The sequence below is a fragment of the Psittacula echo genome, assembly GCF_963264785.1.
Source record: "Psittacula echo genome assembly, chromosome: 3".
Lineage (NCBI taxonomy): Eukaryota > Metazoa > Chordata > Aves > Psittaciformes > Psittacidae > Psittacula > Psittacula echo.
Genome location: NC_137736.1, coordinates 113,540,216 through 113,557,334, shown reverse-complemented (window position 1 = coordinate 113,557,334; position 17,119 = coordinate 113,540,216). Strand labels below are relative to the sequence as shown.

The following is a 17,119-nucleotide window of genomic DNA, read 5'->3' as shown; positions in this document are numbered from 1 at the left end:
CCTTTTTTCTGCTGAACATTTAAGATTACTATTAAAGATGCTCAGTATTTGAGAGATCCAAGTACATTTTCAGACAGAGACTGTCGGACTTGTTAATGGGTACTGTAAGATTCTTTCTTAAAAAATAATGTAATGGATACAGAGATTCCACAGGAGCTTAAGCTATGTTGTTCATCCTTAGAATTTTCTCCATACCCAACATCTAAGAGGCAGAAAAATAGAGCTGTGACTAAACTGTACCAGTGCTGAGATGTTCAGAAGTGATGCTTTGCCTAGTGAATTACCTCAGAATTGCTTTTTGTGTAAAGAGCCATCTTCTTCATGGCTGCAAATATATGCAATGGAGTTATTTTTTTAAGTAACTTGTTCAGAGTGCATATGGAAAAGAAAACTACTTAGAGTTGAGTGTGTCATACAGGTGCTTTAAATGATAAAATATATTCAGGCTGAAGTGGTTAAGCAAGTGTTTATAGGAACAGTATATCTCAAAATTTAAATCATTGGTAGCTTTTGTTTTGTTATACCATTTATGAATTTCACAAAAGACCACAGAAAGAGTCCAGTTGTGAATGCTATTTTTGTTAAAAACGTGGGGTTTGCAATCTTATTACTGAATATAGTGTTTCACAAAAATTTGTGTAACTTACGTGTTTTTGAATAAGGATTCACAAAGAAGTGTTCGTGACCAGATTCCTTCTTGGATAGAACAAGCTCGAGCCTGGGCAGTAGCATCTCTGAAGGTACACATCATGTGGTGGGTTGAATTTAACTTAAAAGGCCTTTGGTTTTAGGAAATAGTAATTTGGACATGAATACTCAAATATGTATTTACTAGACAGAAGTATTTTGTTATTTTTAACGGTTTATTCTATCTGCCAGAAACCATGCTGAATATATACCCACCTTTAATTTTTCTGAGCCTTTTACATGTACATCTCTACCTCATCTAACAGTACATTTCAATGTATGCGAATGAACCTGTCATCCTACTGAGATTAGAAAATACTCTAATCCTATCCAGGGCACTACAATTTCTTAGAAAAATTCCTAGAAAAATATACGGAAGAAAAATTGCAAGGAATATTCAAGTTGCAGATTTCTCTTATGTAATAACTTTCACAGATCACTTCATATTGCATTAAAAGCCATAAACTGTTAGTTAGGAAATAACCTTCCTACTTACCAGATTTCCATACCCATCTTTAAAGGGATTTTTGTTTGTTATTACTTGGATCAAGTCATTTCAAACTAAAATAAAAAACATTTTCTTGCTTTGGTTCACCCTGCAACAGTTAATGTTTAAGTCCTCTGATCCTGAAGGGAGCTAAATAAAAATGTTAGTCTTTGAAATTCTGTCTTAGGCTCTTCTCTTTCTGCATTTAGTTCAGCAGCAAGAAAGAAAACCTCGACAAGTCTTTGGCAAGGACTTTTGCTGCTAAATTCAGAGTTCATTATTTTTCATGTCCCTTCACCCAGGGATCAGGAGCAATTGCAGTAATGGTGTGGCAATCATGATTGTTAGCGGTTTTAAAAACAAACAGAAAGTGAGTAACTGGGTGAATCAGTAGTATGTAATGATAGAAAAAGAATCTAGTCATGTTTAAAAGAAAGGATTGCGATTAGGTAGAGCCTAAATTTTAAAATGAAAGAACCTAGAGTTTTAAAAACAGAAGTATGGAGCAAACAAAGAGAGATTTCCATTGAATAGGTAAACAAATGGTTAATTTTAAAACCTACCCTTTTCTTCTCTAGCTCTGAGGATAAAATTGAATTGAGTCGTGATATGCATGAGTATTTATAGGGTTAGGGTCATAGAGGTATTTGCAAATTAATTAAAATATATAATGTCAAAATGAGTATTCTTCCTTATTGTTAAATATACATTATTTGTTCTGTAGATTTCTCTCCCAGGACTCTATCAGACACTTTGCTTTGAAGATGAAGGTCTGTGGCACACTTTTTCTCAGAGTTCTGTGTGTGAACAAGACTTTCCATCTACTATTGTGAAAAGAATTTCCTTATTTCAGCAGGTAATTTTTTAATATGAAAGTATTTAAAAATTGTGAGTTCAGCATTGAAAGTAAGTTTTACATCTTTGGAATTTAGGCTTCAGACCTAGTTGAATTATAAGTGGTGGACAGTATCTCCATTGTCTTACAGCTTAACTAGTTTATTCAGCCTAAGGATTTTTCTTTTTTCTATAATACATATTTAGCTCTTTTATCTGAGTCCGTTTTTGTGTTGATGTATTGGCTGCAGCTGAGCATACTCTGTAAGGTAACAAGCTTTTTATTAATATTCACAGAATTAATTTCATGAATGGATATTAAAATTCTTTTATGGTTGCTTTGTTACTGCGGAATTTGTCAGCTTGTTGAGCATCATTAATTTAGCTCATCATAAAATGTGCAAACTCACACATCTGACTGAAAACCAAAAAATGTAATAGCAACCACTGATTTTTAGAATAGTAGTCATAAAAGAGTGGTCAAAAATATTCCTGAAAGCTCAGTGATCAAAGAACTCATCAATGTTGGAGAGGCAAGTCTCTTCCTCCACCTAGGATCTCTTCTACTCTGGAAGAGAAAAGTGGCATCCTTCTTGTGTTTAAGGAAGAAAGGGTTTTGTTACTCACTTTCACATGATACCATCATTTTTCATTTGAAGTACTTGATATTAAATGAAGGCCTGTCCAAAGACGTGAAGAGGTATAAGACAATATAGTTTCATGCTGGTTGGCTCTCTATTTGGAGATTTTGTGCAGGAGGAGAATTTCTAAAATAGCATGCATGGAATTTAGGGGTCAAACAATTTTGGAAGGGTATTTGTCCAAGTTACGTTTGATTGGATGAAATGCTGAAGAGCAATTCTTTTGAACACAGCGTGTTGTCATAAAAATATTGCATTTATAGGATAATAAATCTGAAATAGTGTATTATGTATCTAGTTCCTTGCATAGAAAGTATTGATGTTTCTGTTGATGAAATATACTGAAACAACCTGATTATATGCTACACATGAGTTAGTTTCTTTCAATCTGTATGTTAAACATAAAAACAGTGAAGTAACTCTTAGTGTAATCTCAAGCTTAAAATGTACTACTTAAAAACTTGATTAAGTTAAATTTTTCCTCCAAAATAGCAGATACTGTAAACTGGAATGTGATGGTAGGTTCGGCACTGTCATTTACACATCTACAAGTAAGGGGGTAGGAGAAGATGTTGCAATTTTAGCATATCATTTTTACTGAAGTTGCATTAGTTGACTGCACTGATTTGCATGAAGTTAAATGAAAAAGAGGTTGCTGGTAGGAAAACTACTGATTTAATTCATGTTCTGTAGTCTTTTGAAGAACAGTAAAAGAATTTGCAGAACTAGGAGGTTTGAAAGTCAGAATATCTCAGAGAAAGAAGTTAAATATAAAACTCTAAAGGTGTGCTAAAGGAAGTTACTTCAAAACTGATTATTTTACTGTATTGCTGCACTGAAATCAGAAACATTGCTATTCATTCCAGTTAGGATGTTGCTGCCTAAATACATGTATAGAATTCAGATTACTGGTACAAAGCTACGTTCGCTTTCTGTCATTCTAGCTACTCACAGAGCTTTTTTCTAAAACAGTGCAGAAAAAGTTCCAGCTTACAAATAGACGTTAGAGGTAGATCTGTCTTGTGATCCTGTTACTAGGACAAGCTACTTACAAAAGAGCAATTACATTAGATTGTCTTGGAAAGGATTGATCAGATAGCTATTCAGAGAAAATAACTTAGTTCTAAAGAGAATTTTAAATAATTCAGCCTTCTTAGAAAAGTCTTACTTTTAAAATTGTCACAATATGCCTTTAGAAATGCATCTCCTCTGAATGTATTTTATTTTAAGGTACTTGTGGTCCAGGCTGTCCGACCAGACAGGCTACAGAGTGCCATGGCTCTTTTTGCATGTAGAATCCTAGGTAAGTTATTTTTTTCTCCAAGGTGCTTCCACACAAACATTAAATAATGTTTTTGGTCCGTTTTCTCTCCTATTTTATAGTTCTTATGGAATCAAATATTTTAGGATTTGAAAATATGCTGTAAATGGATTTGCTGATTTTGTTCTTGTTAAGTATTGTTAGAAAGTGCTTTCAAATTATTTGGTATTTATGTTGCATAGTGATTTAAAATGTATTAAAAGATCTGTCAGATTCTTTTAGTGAATTCTGCAACGCTGGAGTAATTAAGAAAGGATGATAGCTGGTTTTCTGTAAGTTTTACACTTCAGTGTTTTCCCTAAGACAGAAATTTTCCAAAAAGATTGCTCTATTTAATGTCATTTACAATTTTAAAACCATTAGGTTTGAGATCTTGTCAATTGGATCTCAAAAGATTGTTTCGTATTGTCAGTTATTTTTGTTAGTCTCTTGGACAATAATGTAAGGAAATACACATGATTTAAAGTGATTCAATACTGTAATTGTTGATTTGTTCTCATCTGTCTGTTTCCTCTCTGAGGTCTATTATCATAGAATCATAGAATAGTTAGGGTTGGAAAGGACCTTAAGATCATCTAGTTCCAACCCTCCTGCCATGGGCAGGGACACCTCACACTAAACCATGCCACCCAAGGCTTCATCCAACCTGGCCTTGAACACTGACAGGGATGGGGCATTCACAGCTTCCTTGGGCAACCCATTCCAGTGCCTCATCACCCTCTCAGTAAAGAATTTCTTCCTTATGTCCAATCTAAACTTCCTCTGTTTAAGTTTGAACCCGTTACCCCTTGTCCTGTCACTACAGTCCCTAATGAAGAGTCCCTCCTCAGCATCCTTGTAGGCTCCCTTCAGATACTGGAAGGCTGCTATGAGGTCTCCACGCAGCCTTCTCTTCTCCAGGCTGAACAGCCCCAACTTTCTCAGCCTGTCTCCATACGGGAGGTGCTCCAGTCCCCTGATCATCCTTGTGGCTCTCCTCTGGACTTGTTCCAACAGTTCCATGTCCTTTTTATGTTGAGGACACCAGAACTGCACACAATACTCCAAGTGAGGTCTCACGAGAGCAGAGTAGAGGGGCAGGATCACCTCCTTCGACCTGCTGGTCACATTCCTCTTGATGCACCCCAGGATACAGTTGGCTTTCTGGGCTGCGAGCGCACACTGAAGCCGGCTCATGTTCATTTTCTCATCGACAAACACCCCCAAGTCCTTCTCCGCAGGGCTGCTCTGAATCTCTTCTCTGCCCAACCTGTAGCCGTGCCTGGGATTGCTCCGACCCAGGTGTAGAACCTTGCACTTGGCATGGTTAAACTTCATAAGGTTGGCATCAGCCCACCTCAGAAGTGTGTCAAGGTCCCTCTGGATGGCATCCCTTCCCTCCAGCGTATCAACCGAACCACACAGCTTGGTGTCATCAGCAAACTTGCTGAGGGTGCACTCAATCCCACTGTCCATGTCACCAACAAAGATGTTGAACAAGACCGGTCGCAGCACCGATCCCTGAGGGACACCACTCATTACTGGTCTCCAGCTGGACATTGAGCCGTTGACCACAACTCTTTGCGTGCGGCCATCCAGCCGAGTGGTCCACTCATCAAATTGATGTCTCTCCAATTTAGAGACAAGGATGTCATGTGGGACAGTGTCGAATGTTCTGCACAAATCCAGGTAGATTGCATCAACTGCTCTGCCCCTGTCCATGAGTTCCGTAGCCCCATCATAGAAGGCCACCAAATTGGTCAGGCAGGATTTCCCCTTAGTGAAGCCATGCTGGCTGTCACAAAGCACCTTGTTGTTTTTCATGTGCCTTAGCATGCCTTCCAGGAGAATCTGCTCCAAGATTTTGCCAGGCACAGAGGTGAGACTGACTGGTCTGTAATTCCCCAGGTCATCCATTTTGCCCTTCTTGAAAATGGGGGTTATATTACCCTTCTTCCAGTCGTCGGGAACTTCACCTGACTGCCATGATTTTTCAAATATGATGGCCAGTGGCTTCATTTGCCAGCTCCTTCAGTACCCGCGGATGGATTTCATCAGGTCCCATGGACTTGTGTACATTTAGGTTTTTAAGATGGTCTTGAACCAGATCCTGTCCTACAGTGGGCCTAGGGTCTTCATTCTCACAGTCCCTGTGTCTGCCTTCCAGGACTTGGGTGGTGCGGTCAGAGCCTTTGCCAGTGAAGACCGAGGCAAAGAAGTCATTAAGAACCTCAGCCTTCTCCAAATCCTGGGTAGCCAGTTCTCCCGATAGCTTCCAGAGGGGGCCTATGTTGTCCCTATTCTGTCTTTATTTGCTACATACCTATAGAATCCCTCCCTGTTATCCTTAACATCCCTAGCCAAGCTTAATTCTAACTGGGCCTTAGCTTTCCTCACCTGGTCCCTAACTTCCCGGATAACATCCCTGTATTCTTCCCAGGCCACCTTTTTTTTTTTTGCTTCCACCTTTTAAAAGCCTCTTTTTTCCTCTAAATTTTCCTGACCAGCTCCTTATCCATCCAAGGAGGTCTCCTGGCCCTCCTGCTGCACTTCCTTCTAGTTGGGATGCAACACTCCTGAGTTTGTAGCAGGTGATCCTTGAATATCAACCAAATATATCTATACCATTATATCTAAAGCTTGGGACTTATGTTCCAAATATTGCAATACAGCACACCAAAGCCTTCCTTCATTTTTTAGCCATTAATGACAATGCACATATGGAAGATGAATTATGAGTGTCTCATTGGGGTGGACACTGTGCTTTTAAAAGTCACCCTCATAGGTGTTACACAGGGACAAGATAGAATTTGTTGGTTTTAATGTGGTAAACCCACAGTAAAACCACATTAAAATCTAATTGGTAAAACCAACCAATTTGTTGTTTTTAATGTGGTTTTTAATCTCAGAGAAGTGGGATTAACAGAAGGGAAAGATCAAGATTCTAGTGATCTTAAGTGTAAGTGACGAGTTCTTAATATGGTGGGAAGTAAACCTGGAAAATTGACTCACATGCTGCCAAGATAATATGTCTGGACTTGTATTTCCAGTGATTGAGAAGATCTGCAGTTTGAATGATCTTGAGATGGGTGATTTTGCATTGTAACGCAATCGATGCGTTACATAAGCATGACTGTGACAATTTTAAGTTCTCAACATACATGTCACTTCTTATTGCTGTAAGATTACATATAAATTTAGGTCTCTGATTCTTACATTTTTAATGACATTTGGGTGAGAGTTTATCTTACTTCCTCCTTATGCTGTGCTTGTGGGCATTACTTCCTGTAAAAATTAATTCCATGTCTGCCACCATGGCCAGTATTTTCAGAGTTAATGTTAGCCTGTTCTGTCAAATGTTATTAGTAGATACAGAAGGTACTTTCATCATGGTGAGTGTATGGGTGTCCCACTGACAATGTCCCTGCCTGTTAGAATCAAATGGCAAGTGTTTCACTTAGTTCAAAAGGGAACTGTTAAGTTACCAATCTCCTTTAAGTGTTTTCCTATGAGAAAAATGAGTTCCAAAAGAGCCGTAATACCCTACAAGAAAGCCTTCTGTTTCTATTTTATCCAGATATGGTGGTTCGTTGGATTTCTTTTTCCCTTTTTGCATCTTTTATGTGTATTTGTAAATGTATGTATGAAGGGGGATTAAAATAATTTCTTTTGAAGAAATTCATAAGAGTTTTCTATAAACGTATTTTGTGGGCACCCAAAGTATGCTTATTTCTTTATTTTACATGCTATACTGATGTGCACCTTGTTAGGAAAATGGTGTGGCAAAAGCGTGTTTCCTGCTCTTGTGCCAGTATGGGACAGCAGCTATGAGCAGACCTTTTTCTGTAATGTAGACCAGAGTTCTTTGGACTGCATCTAGGCCCAAATAAAATTACTTGCCAAAATAATAATTAAAAAAATAATCTTTCCTGCTTTCTGTATTGGAATTGTTAATGGTAATAATACATTTACTGATATTTTTGTACATTGTTTCTCTGTGGACAGATCACCAACAGAAGGAATTTTAACGAGCACTTTGAGTTCAAGTTCCAGCTGCTGTAAATTGGTTTTAATTCATTGACTTTCGTAGAGAAGTTTTGTGAAAAGTAGTTCATTGATTTTTATGGAAACTTCATCAGTTTATAAAAACCACAAAGTTTGCACCATGTGCCAAACTTGTATTTATATGTCAGGTGTTTCTTTTTTCCCCTTCCATCCCTTCCCCCTGACGTAACTGAAAGGTTATTTGCTCTCACATTTGCTTTTTCTTCTCATGTCAGGATGTCATTTTGGATAGTGAGATTTAAGAAATTCTATCAGAATGGAACATTCAGGCAGAAAAGTATGTTAGAATTCCCACGCTAACTGCATGGTTATTAGCTGGAATACGAGTGCTTATTGATTTACCCTGAAAACCATGGAGTCCTTATTTTCATTTCTCTAAATGTAATCCTGGCTGTAATGGCCAGGAATAGACAGCGCTGTATGTGTATTGTAGTTTTTCTAGATTTCGCTTCTGTTGAGCTTCTTTAAAAAAAAAAAAGCACCTTCTTCATAGCTATGCTTTTAATAAACACTGTGTCCAAATTCCTGTAAATCCAAACTGGTTTATGGAAGAAAACTGATACTCTATTCATTTTCTAAATGGTGCATCTCAAGAGTACCACAATATATTTGGCTAGGCTGTTCCTCATTTACAATTACACCTAAGTTTAGCAACATTACCATAAATGTTAGTATAATAACTTAAGTTGCAGGTGTACAGGCATTCATCTGTTCCCCAGTTAATGTGAGGCCAAGCAGTAGTCCCAAGTTAGCATAGAGTTTTGTAGGATATCAAAACTCCTAATTAATTAAGCATCTCAGAAATCTGTGTGCCTTCTGCTGGCACTAAAAATACAACAGTATCTGGTTTATATTGACTGTAGTATATTCCATGCATCTGTTTGTAGCAGCAAAGCAATCTTAAATACAGGAACTTGATGACTCAAGAGGTGAAGAGAGGTCTGTCTAGTGTGTTACTGTCTTTGTCAGTCACAAATAGTAAATGTCAGTGCAAGAGTATAAGCACATTACAAGCCTATAGTGAAACTTTTTGCAGTAACCAGTGTTTTATGTCTTCAGTGTTTCTCAACTGGAAGTAGTAACACACTATTTAAAAGATTCAATGTGTTTGCCTTATATGACTTTGTACATCTGTTCTGCATTTCCATGTAATAACAAATATCTGCAGCATTGCACGATGCCCATTGCACAGTGTTAATAAGTGGTCAGAAAGATCTCCATTTAGTTTTTGTATCCTTGCTGCCTGTTGACTTCAACAAATATTTTTCATTTTTTACATCTTTCATAGAATTTGAAACAGTAGCGAAGATTTTCAAAGATTTCTTCACTGAAATATAAGTTAATAAAACTTAAAATTTACCTTTCCAAAACGTTACTTTTAATCAAATTTTGATCTAAAATTTGGTGTTAAGATTCTTAATATATCTGTATTGCTTATGTAGCTACTGTTTACATTGTAATAATGCTTTATGTAATATTTAAATTAATAAGGAAGCAATTAGATTTTGATATTTCAACAGTGAATACAGCTGAGTGGAGAGTGGTTTGGTGAGATGAAACATGCTTAAGGAACAAGACAGTGGTTTATAGCCCAGATATCAGAATGCATCACAAGTACTTCTTCCTTGTACCTCAAGGAAGAGGTGCAAGGTATCACAAGTACCTCACCAACAAAGCCAACTATTTCATGTTAGATTTTCCTAATTATAGACATGATATTGTTTTCCATTTTCAGTATCGTAAGCACTCTTTCATAGAAACTTTAACTAAAATAAACATTCTTACCTTACAGAATGCTATCATGTTCTACTTCTTGATATTTTTCTTTTATTGCTTAGACTCCAGTAACTTAAATTATGACTGTACTTGGAAAAAAACCCAAGTCAATCTGTAGTTATATATAAAATTTCTTTTATTTTCTTAGCTAATATGTCTATTGTCTTTCTTTCTACCATTTCCACCAATAGCTTAGCTATTTCCATTTATTATGTTAGTGAAGGGAATGTTAAATCTGGAGTAGTTTGTATTTGTAAAAAATGTCAGTATAACCTAAGTTTGGAAAAATGACTGGAAAGCAGTATGCTGGGCAGCTTTCATTCAAAGTGTATGCTCTTTTTCAGGACTTCTGAAAATGCATCCAAATCTGGCCAATACAGGATTCATTGAGAGAAGCAAGTTGCAGATATTGGTCAGACATTTTTGAGATTCTGACAGATACACGTCCCTGAAGAGTCTTCTTCACTGAGCATGCTTCAGTCTGAACAGCCCTACTTTAATTTCAGTGCCATTTTATGGATCTTTTGTGGTTTAGGGCTTGTTGGCAGTGAGCAGCAGAACTCATCAAGGGAGCTGCCTGTATCAATTGCCTTATGGCCTTGTTTGTATACTTATCTCAACTTCTGTTACCTCTGCACACCTAATGAATGTAATGAAAATATTTTCCAACGTTAGTCCTGTTAAAATTATTTTTAAAGCATTTTGATTGGTCATGATTTTGTCTGTCTAGTTGTATCCATTAGAGTCTCTGTACAGATACATAGACAGAATCCAGTGACCTTAACCAACTTTACCTTCTATATTTAAATAATACGGTATTGTTCCATGTGGAGATAATAGCTCAAGTCTGAAAGCAGAGCATGCCCTCAAGGATGCCCTCAATGTTGTATCTTTTAGTCTGTGTGGCGTAGATGTCACTGATTTGGGCTCTTCTGTCTTGCTTTATGGTGTGATTTCTCACTCCACCTAATACTTTACTACTTAAGGACCAGTATAAATCTGCATTTCAATATGTAATTACACACATAGCTGTGAGCCTGTGTACAAATGCCTTGTCTATACTAGGTCAACATTCTACACATTTAACTTGTATGTGAAAGGAAATAATATAGTAAAGTAATTGTAGTACTAAGAATTGTGTAAACTGAAAGTCTAGTAATTAAGGCTCTGAGGATAATACAGGAGAGAAGTTCTGCATATGGACATACACACTGCATTAATTTTAGCAAATAGCATAGCTTTTTATATTCTTATGTTCCAGCTTTTCTCTTTTTGTTATTTTTCTTGGAGACTGCATTCTAAATGAAGACTTCAATATACGTCTGTCAAGATGGAAGTACAGGCACCATTTTGGTGCTTGTGTCTTTTTCTTCACAATATAGGGTGACTCTACCTGCATATTGTAAAGATTTATTTCTCATTTTAAGACCAGTTTTATGGTCTCCATTGAACAGAACATTTTATGTTCAGTTAGATAATCTCCAGAAGTGGTCAGTGAAGCACTCCATCCTGTGTAGTCACTTTATTTCCATAATAATTCTAATTCTGTATTATAGGGACAAAAGAACTATCTCCATCGCCTCTGAATTTGAAACGTCTGTATAAGGAGACTCTGGAAATTGAACCCATCTTGATAATTATTTCTCCTGGTGCTGATCCTTCTCAAGAGTTGCAAGAACTTGCCAGTGTTGAAAGAAATACTGAGTGCTACCATCAGGTCAGTCTTAGAAAGCATAGCAATTAAACCCCACAATGTATAAAATTTTACAGTAGTAATATCTGTTTTACCTTGGTTTTTAAGGAAGTTAGTATGTAAAACCATAGTTTGGTGTCTGTGTGTTTGTTGTTCCCACCTATCTTGCCATTAACTCCCGATTCCACTGGCAAAGTGGGTTGGAGAAGAGAGAGACAGTTGGTGATCCTCACAGAATCAGAATCCACATGAGAGGCATTCCTCTAACTTGGAGAAGGGAAAAGTGAGAAGATACATGCAAAAGAACAAAAGAGAGAATTGTTATGCTGAAACATTATCTTTTTTAGTGTGGAGTTATCAAAGTATGAACAAAACAAAACAAAATAAACAGAAAGATCTAAAGAAGGAATTCTTTACTGTGAGGGTGCTGAGGCACTGGAACAGGTTGCTCAGAGAAGTAGATGCCCCATCCCTGGAAGTGTTCAAGGCCAGGTTCAACAGGGCTTTGAGCAACCTGGTCTATTGGATAGTGTCGCTACCTGTGGCAAGGAGTTGGAACTAGATGGTCTTTAAGGTCCCTTCCAACCCAAACCTTTCTATGATTCTATGAAAACTAGACTTCATAATTTCCTCTGCTTACAGGACTTGGATGTTTATTTCTTCAACAGAAAACATGAATCAGATGTTCACTGTTTGTGACTACTTCAGTATCTTGAGAAATTCTGTAAAATATTTTGAGAAATTTGGCAAGTAAATGTTAAACACTTCATTGTTGATGGGAGTTCCTAAAGAGAACTCTTTATGTTTCAAGTCTTTTTTAAAAAGTGTTTAAGATTGACTATGCCAAAAGCTCTCTGATTTCAGGAATAGGTGCAAAAAATGGAAATTATTTATCCAGCCAAAGTAACAATTGTTTTTTGTCATGGCATACAACTTCCTTTTTTAGCATTCAACACAAAATTGAGCTGGGTGAAGATAATTCCCCTTGAGTAGGAATTGTACTGTTAAGTAATCACTTTATATATTCTGTGTCTGTTTCTAAATTGGATCTATGCAGAGCTCTTGAAAACAACTTGTATTAAGAAGAAATTTACATTAGCTGTTAATTTCATAGAGTAACCTATATCGGAAGGGACTTCTGGAGATCATCTACTTCAATCCCCTGCTTAGAGGTCCCCCCTCCAAGGATGGAGATCCCACACTGTCTCTGGGCAACTTGTTCCAGTATTTGACCACTCTTACAGGATAATGTTTTTTTTAATATCAAATCAGTATTTCCCATGTTCCAGCTTGTGTGCATTAACTCACGTCCTGTCACCATGGCCTCTGAAAGATTCTGGCTCTATCTTCTCTACGTTCTTCAATCAGGTAGTTGGAGACAGCAACAGTCCACTGGACAAAGCCCTCAGCTAACTCTAAGTTGAGCAGGAGTTTGGACTAGAGACCTTCTAGGATTTATTCCAACTCAAATAATTCTATGATACAAGTGGTTTTCTAATATTCCTAATACACAGTACCAACATGCTTTACACCTTTTTGTAAAGCGTTTCCTTCTGTAATTTAAAACATTCTGGGGAGGGAATTGTTTTCTTAGCTGATCACGAGTTAGCACAAAAATGCCAAATGCTTTTAAACAGTCCTTGAAATTGTTCCTTTCCTGGAATGTGCACTGATGATATCTTTCCCATCAGATTGTACAGATTTAGATACTACTGCCAGCTCATCTAGCTGTGACTGTTTCATAATGCATGTTTCTTACTCTGCCACACAGCTTTTTATTTTTATCTCTAAGTATCTTTTACATTTTTAACTTTTAAAATATAAGATGGTATGGTATTTGACTGAGGAGCAGTAGTCAAAGCTAATTCATCTAAAAGTTGTCCTACTAATGAGAATATTTTGTTGGTACTATTTATTTCCTGCACTTACTCATGCAATTTGAATAGAACATAGAAGATCAGATTCTTCTTTTCTGTTCAATTATTTCTTACATGGGGTAAAGAAAAGACCACTGAATTTGGGTGTTGCACTGCCATATTGTCTGGTGACTTTTGGTTGTCTTCTTTTGGCTATTTTAAATTATTTCAAGATATTATACTTAGGTTTATTTAGGCAGAGGATATTTCTGCATCATCATATAAAGCTAAGGCCTCAAATTTCTTTGCGTCAGTACAGTTTTAGGATAAAAAGACAGAATGGATTTCCTCTTAAGGGATATTTGATGAAGTCATAATAATAACACTAGTTCTGTTTTGCTATAGCAGTAATGCCAAGACAACATTTTACAACATTTTACAACTTTTTTCAACTTTCAACTTTTTTCAGCTTTTTTTTTCAACTTGTTTGGTTCTGGGCTTTTTGTAATGTAAAGCTTCCAATTAGATTCTAAGGGAGAACTAATGTGAATGCACTCTACCAATAGTCTAACATCAATTGTTGCGGTTATTGTGCCACAAAACAAGTCTTTTATTTTAAATTTTCTCTGATTTATCAGGTTTAGATCATGGTATTTTCATTTGAACATCCAGATTCATTTTAGCAGCAATATGGTACTATAAAAATGAAGAAAAGACAATTTTTTAAGCTATTCATCTTTCCCAGTTGGAAACAGAGCAGCCTTAGTTTTTCACTCAGTATGAAAATGAATGTTTCTCTTCAAAGAAAATACTCCTAACTTACAATCAAAAGAAACTTTGTTCTCATTTATCTCTTGTTTTTACTGTATCAGCAGTTCTGCAGTAATACAGAATAGTCACTGGTATTTAAATTACTTTTTGAATTCCCAGGGAATGCAACATCACTGTCACCAACTGAGGTATGGTTTTTCCTTAAAAAGATTAGGTAATGTTTTTTCTTAAGGAACTCTGGTTAGGTAGGTTGCAAATAAAAAAATTACTTTTTCTTATATCTTTTCCCTACTTTAGTAGCTTATCGCATTAGAGAAAATTCTGGTTATCTTTAGCACAACCTTATTTTTTACATATGCACTCTAACTTGGAATCACATTTTTGTATTTAGCTGTTAAATGGGTTGCAACAGATACAACTGTGCCTGATAAAACTGTGTTTGTCATTTCAGATTGCAATGGGCCAGGGCCAAGCTGATCTGGCTATTCAAACTTTAAAAGAATGTGCACGCAACGGAGAATGGCTTTGTTTAAAGAACCTGCATCTTGTTACATCTTGGCTTCCTGTACTGGAAAAGGTGAGGGTAACTAGAGAAGAATGTATTGGAAACCACATAAAACTAGTATGCAACATTTCTGAAGCATTTCAGGCATTTCCATGGTTAAGTTTAAAATTCCAACAATTTAAAAATAAACCTTTGCAGTTTCCTCAATCATGAATAAGGTGAAATGCATCAGATCAAAGCAGCTCTTTCCTTTGAGCGCTTTAATTTCTTAAAGGAAGTAAAGAACTGGTAATACTTTTCTGCTCTGAATTTAAGATCTAGGGGGAAAGTGCAAATATTTTGAAACAGCTAGGATGAACTTCAAACTTTAACACAGCGAGAATGTAGAATGTGTGGTGGAGTCAAAGCATGTTGAAGTTTTTTGAATAGCCTTGCTTATAAAAACAACTAAAGATGTTTTAGACAAGCCTAACTTTCTGATTTAGGATATTATAATTTTGTATATACTGTTCTGTCTATTAAAAAAACCCAACTAAAATCTACTTGAATATATAACATCTCTTTAATAGGAACTGAATACATTACAGCCTCAACCAAACTTTCGCCTTTGGCTTACTACTGAAGTTCATCCCAAGTTTACACCAATTCTCCTTCAATCAAGTCTGAAAATAACTTACGAAGTAAGATCTGTTTGGAAAGTTTTTATTACATGTTTACAATGAATGAAATTGTATAGTAAACTATATGCTTAGATAGAATAAAGTTTAGATAATGTGGACTAATTACATAACTGTTTTTCCCTTATATTTCTATTAGATGTAATACAAAAAAAGGTATGAATTTACCTTTGAAGATTTTTGATTATCATTTATAACGTATATGTGGAAATTTGCAGAAGCTGTGCTTTAAAGGAAAGTTTTATAAAATTTCTGTCTAGATTTTTTTTTCCAGTTCAAAGTCTGAACTGAAAATAAATTTACGTTGAAGAAGTGTTTGTTCTGTTTTGTGTTCCAAATTCTTTAATGCATTTAATGAGTGGATTTTAAAAGCAAAAACCTACACCGGTGCTCCTACTTGATGAATCTCCTCATCTGAACATCACACAGTCATACTTTTTCTTCCTTATTATTCTTTCTGGGCTCATAGCTTTATTTTCACTGGGCATTTCAACAAAAACTTTCAAGAAGCCAAAATTTTTGCATACAATATATTGACTGCAGGTCTTTTTAAACTTCTGAGGTACCTTCTTCTTTATACTGAGGTCTTCAATGGTACAGAAACTACAGACTGTGTAGGATTGTCGCATTTGTTTTCATCTAGCTTCCTGAAGTTACTGATCTCACTGTCATTGGAATAATTGGATCTTTGCAGGGATGCAGTGTTCTAAATCTTTTTGTTACCTTTTCATTTGTAGTAAATATTTTTTTTTTTTTTTTACCAAGAAAGAGCCAACGACTTGGCTAATAGTGGTGGATAATTATATGGTTGTGGTATGTCCCTTGACTCGTACCAGTCAACATGTAGATATATAAAAGAATAATAGTCGTCATTTGGCTACAGTGTTTTGCAGTTATTTGCACAAGTGTGCATATGCAACATGTGAAACTATTGTAATCATAAAATCATAGAATGATTTAGGAAGATCATCTAGTTCCAACCTCACTGCCATGGGCAGTGACACCTTCCACTAGACCAGGTTGCTCAAAGACGCGTCCAACCTGGCCTTGAACACTGCCAGAAGTGGGACATCCAACACTTCTCCGGGCAATCTGTTCCAGTGTCTCATCACCCTCATAGTGAGGGATTTCTTCCCAATATCTAACCTAAATCTCCTCTCTTTCAGTTTAAAGCCATTCACCCTTGCCCTATCACTATATTCTTTTGTAAAAAGTCCCTCTCCAGGTTTCTTGTAGGCCCTTTTGTGCATTGGGAGGCTGCTCTAAGGTTCCCCCGGAACCTTCTCTTCTCCAGGCTTAACAACCCCAGCTCTCACTGTCTGACTATCTGTCTTCATATGAGAAGAATCTTACAGAAACATGAACAAACATTCTTCTAAAAAAAAAAAAAAAAAGAAGAACATTCTTATATGTGATTTAAATATCTTTAAAATTTATGTTTGCATTCACACTTGCAAATAATTTGAAAATGGCTGGGTATCTAGTCAGTTGTTTTTAATCTAGTATAGTAAGTACTATAATCTTTGATATTTTATAGACTTTAACTGCGGTTGTTTCTACTGGTTGTGAACATTACCTAGGATTAAATCAAAGCGCTGGCTTTTTGTCATATATACACCATATATACATGGTAGCTAACAGAGTGCAGTGATGGCATAAGGTCAGTTGGCTGTGATCACAGAAACCATAATTGGAAGTTGAGATTGTAAAATCATAGGAAAGGTTCTTGTTCTTGAAAAAATTGAATTTACTTTTATGCTTGCATATCTTGATAGAGTACTGTTCTTTCATTAAGATCATTTAGTGTAGTTCAGCCCTCATATGAGT

The 17,119-nt window shown here is 36.3% G+C and overlaps 1 protein-coding gene across 1 annotated transcript in view; it reads left to right on the top strand.

Moving 5' to 3' along the window:
- Positions 1 to 17,119, top strand: part of DYNC2H1 (dynein cytoplasmic 2 heavy chain 1) — a 170,320-nt gene that overhangs the window by 85,220 nt on the left and 67,981 nt on the right. The window contains exons 71-76 of the mRNA XM_080612498.1: positions 663 to 740; positions 1,899 to 2,030; positions 3,880 to 3,952; positions 11,347 to 11,507; positions 14,562 to 14,687; positions 15,185 to 15,295. Of these exons, the coding sequence (XP_080468624.1) occupies positions 663 to 740; positions 1,899 to 2,030; positions 3,880 to 3,952; positions 11,347 to 11,507; positions 14,562 to 14,687; positions 15,185 to 15,295 (681 nt within the window). The remainder of the gene's footprint in view (positions 1 to 662; positions 741 to 1,898; positions 2,031 to 3,879; positions 3,953 to 11,346; positions 11,508 to 14,561; positions 14,688 to 15,184; positions 15,296 to 17,119) is intronic.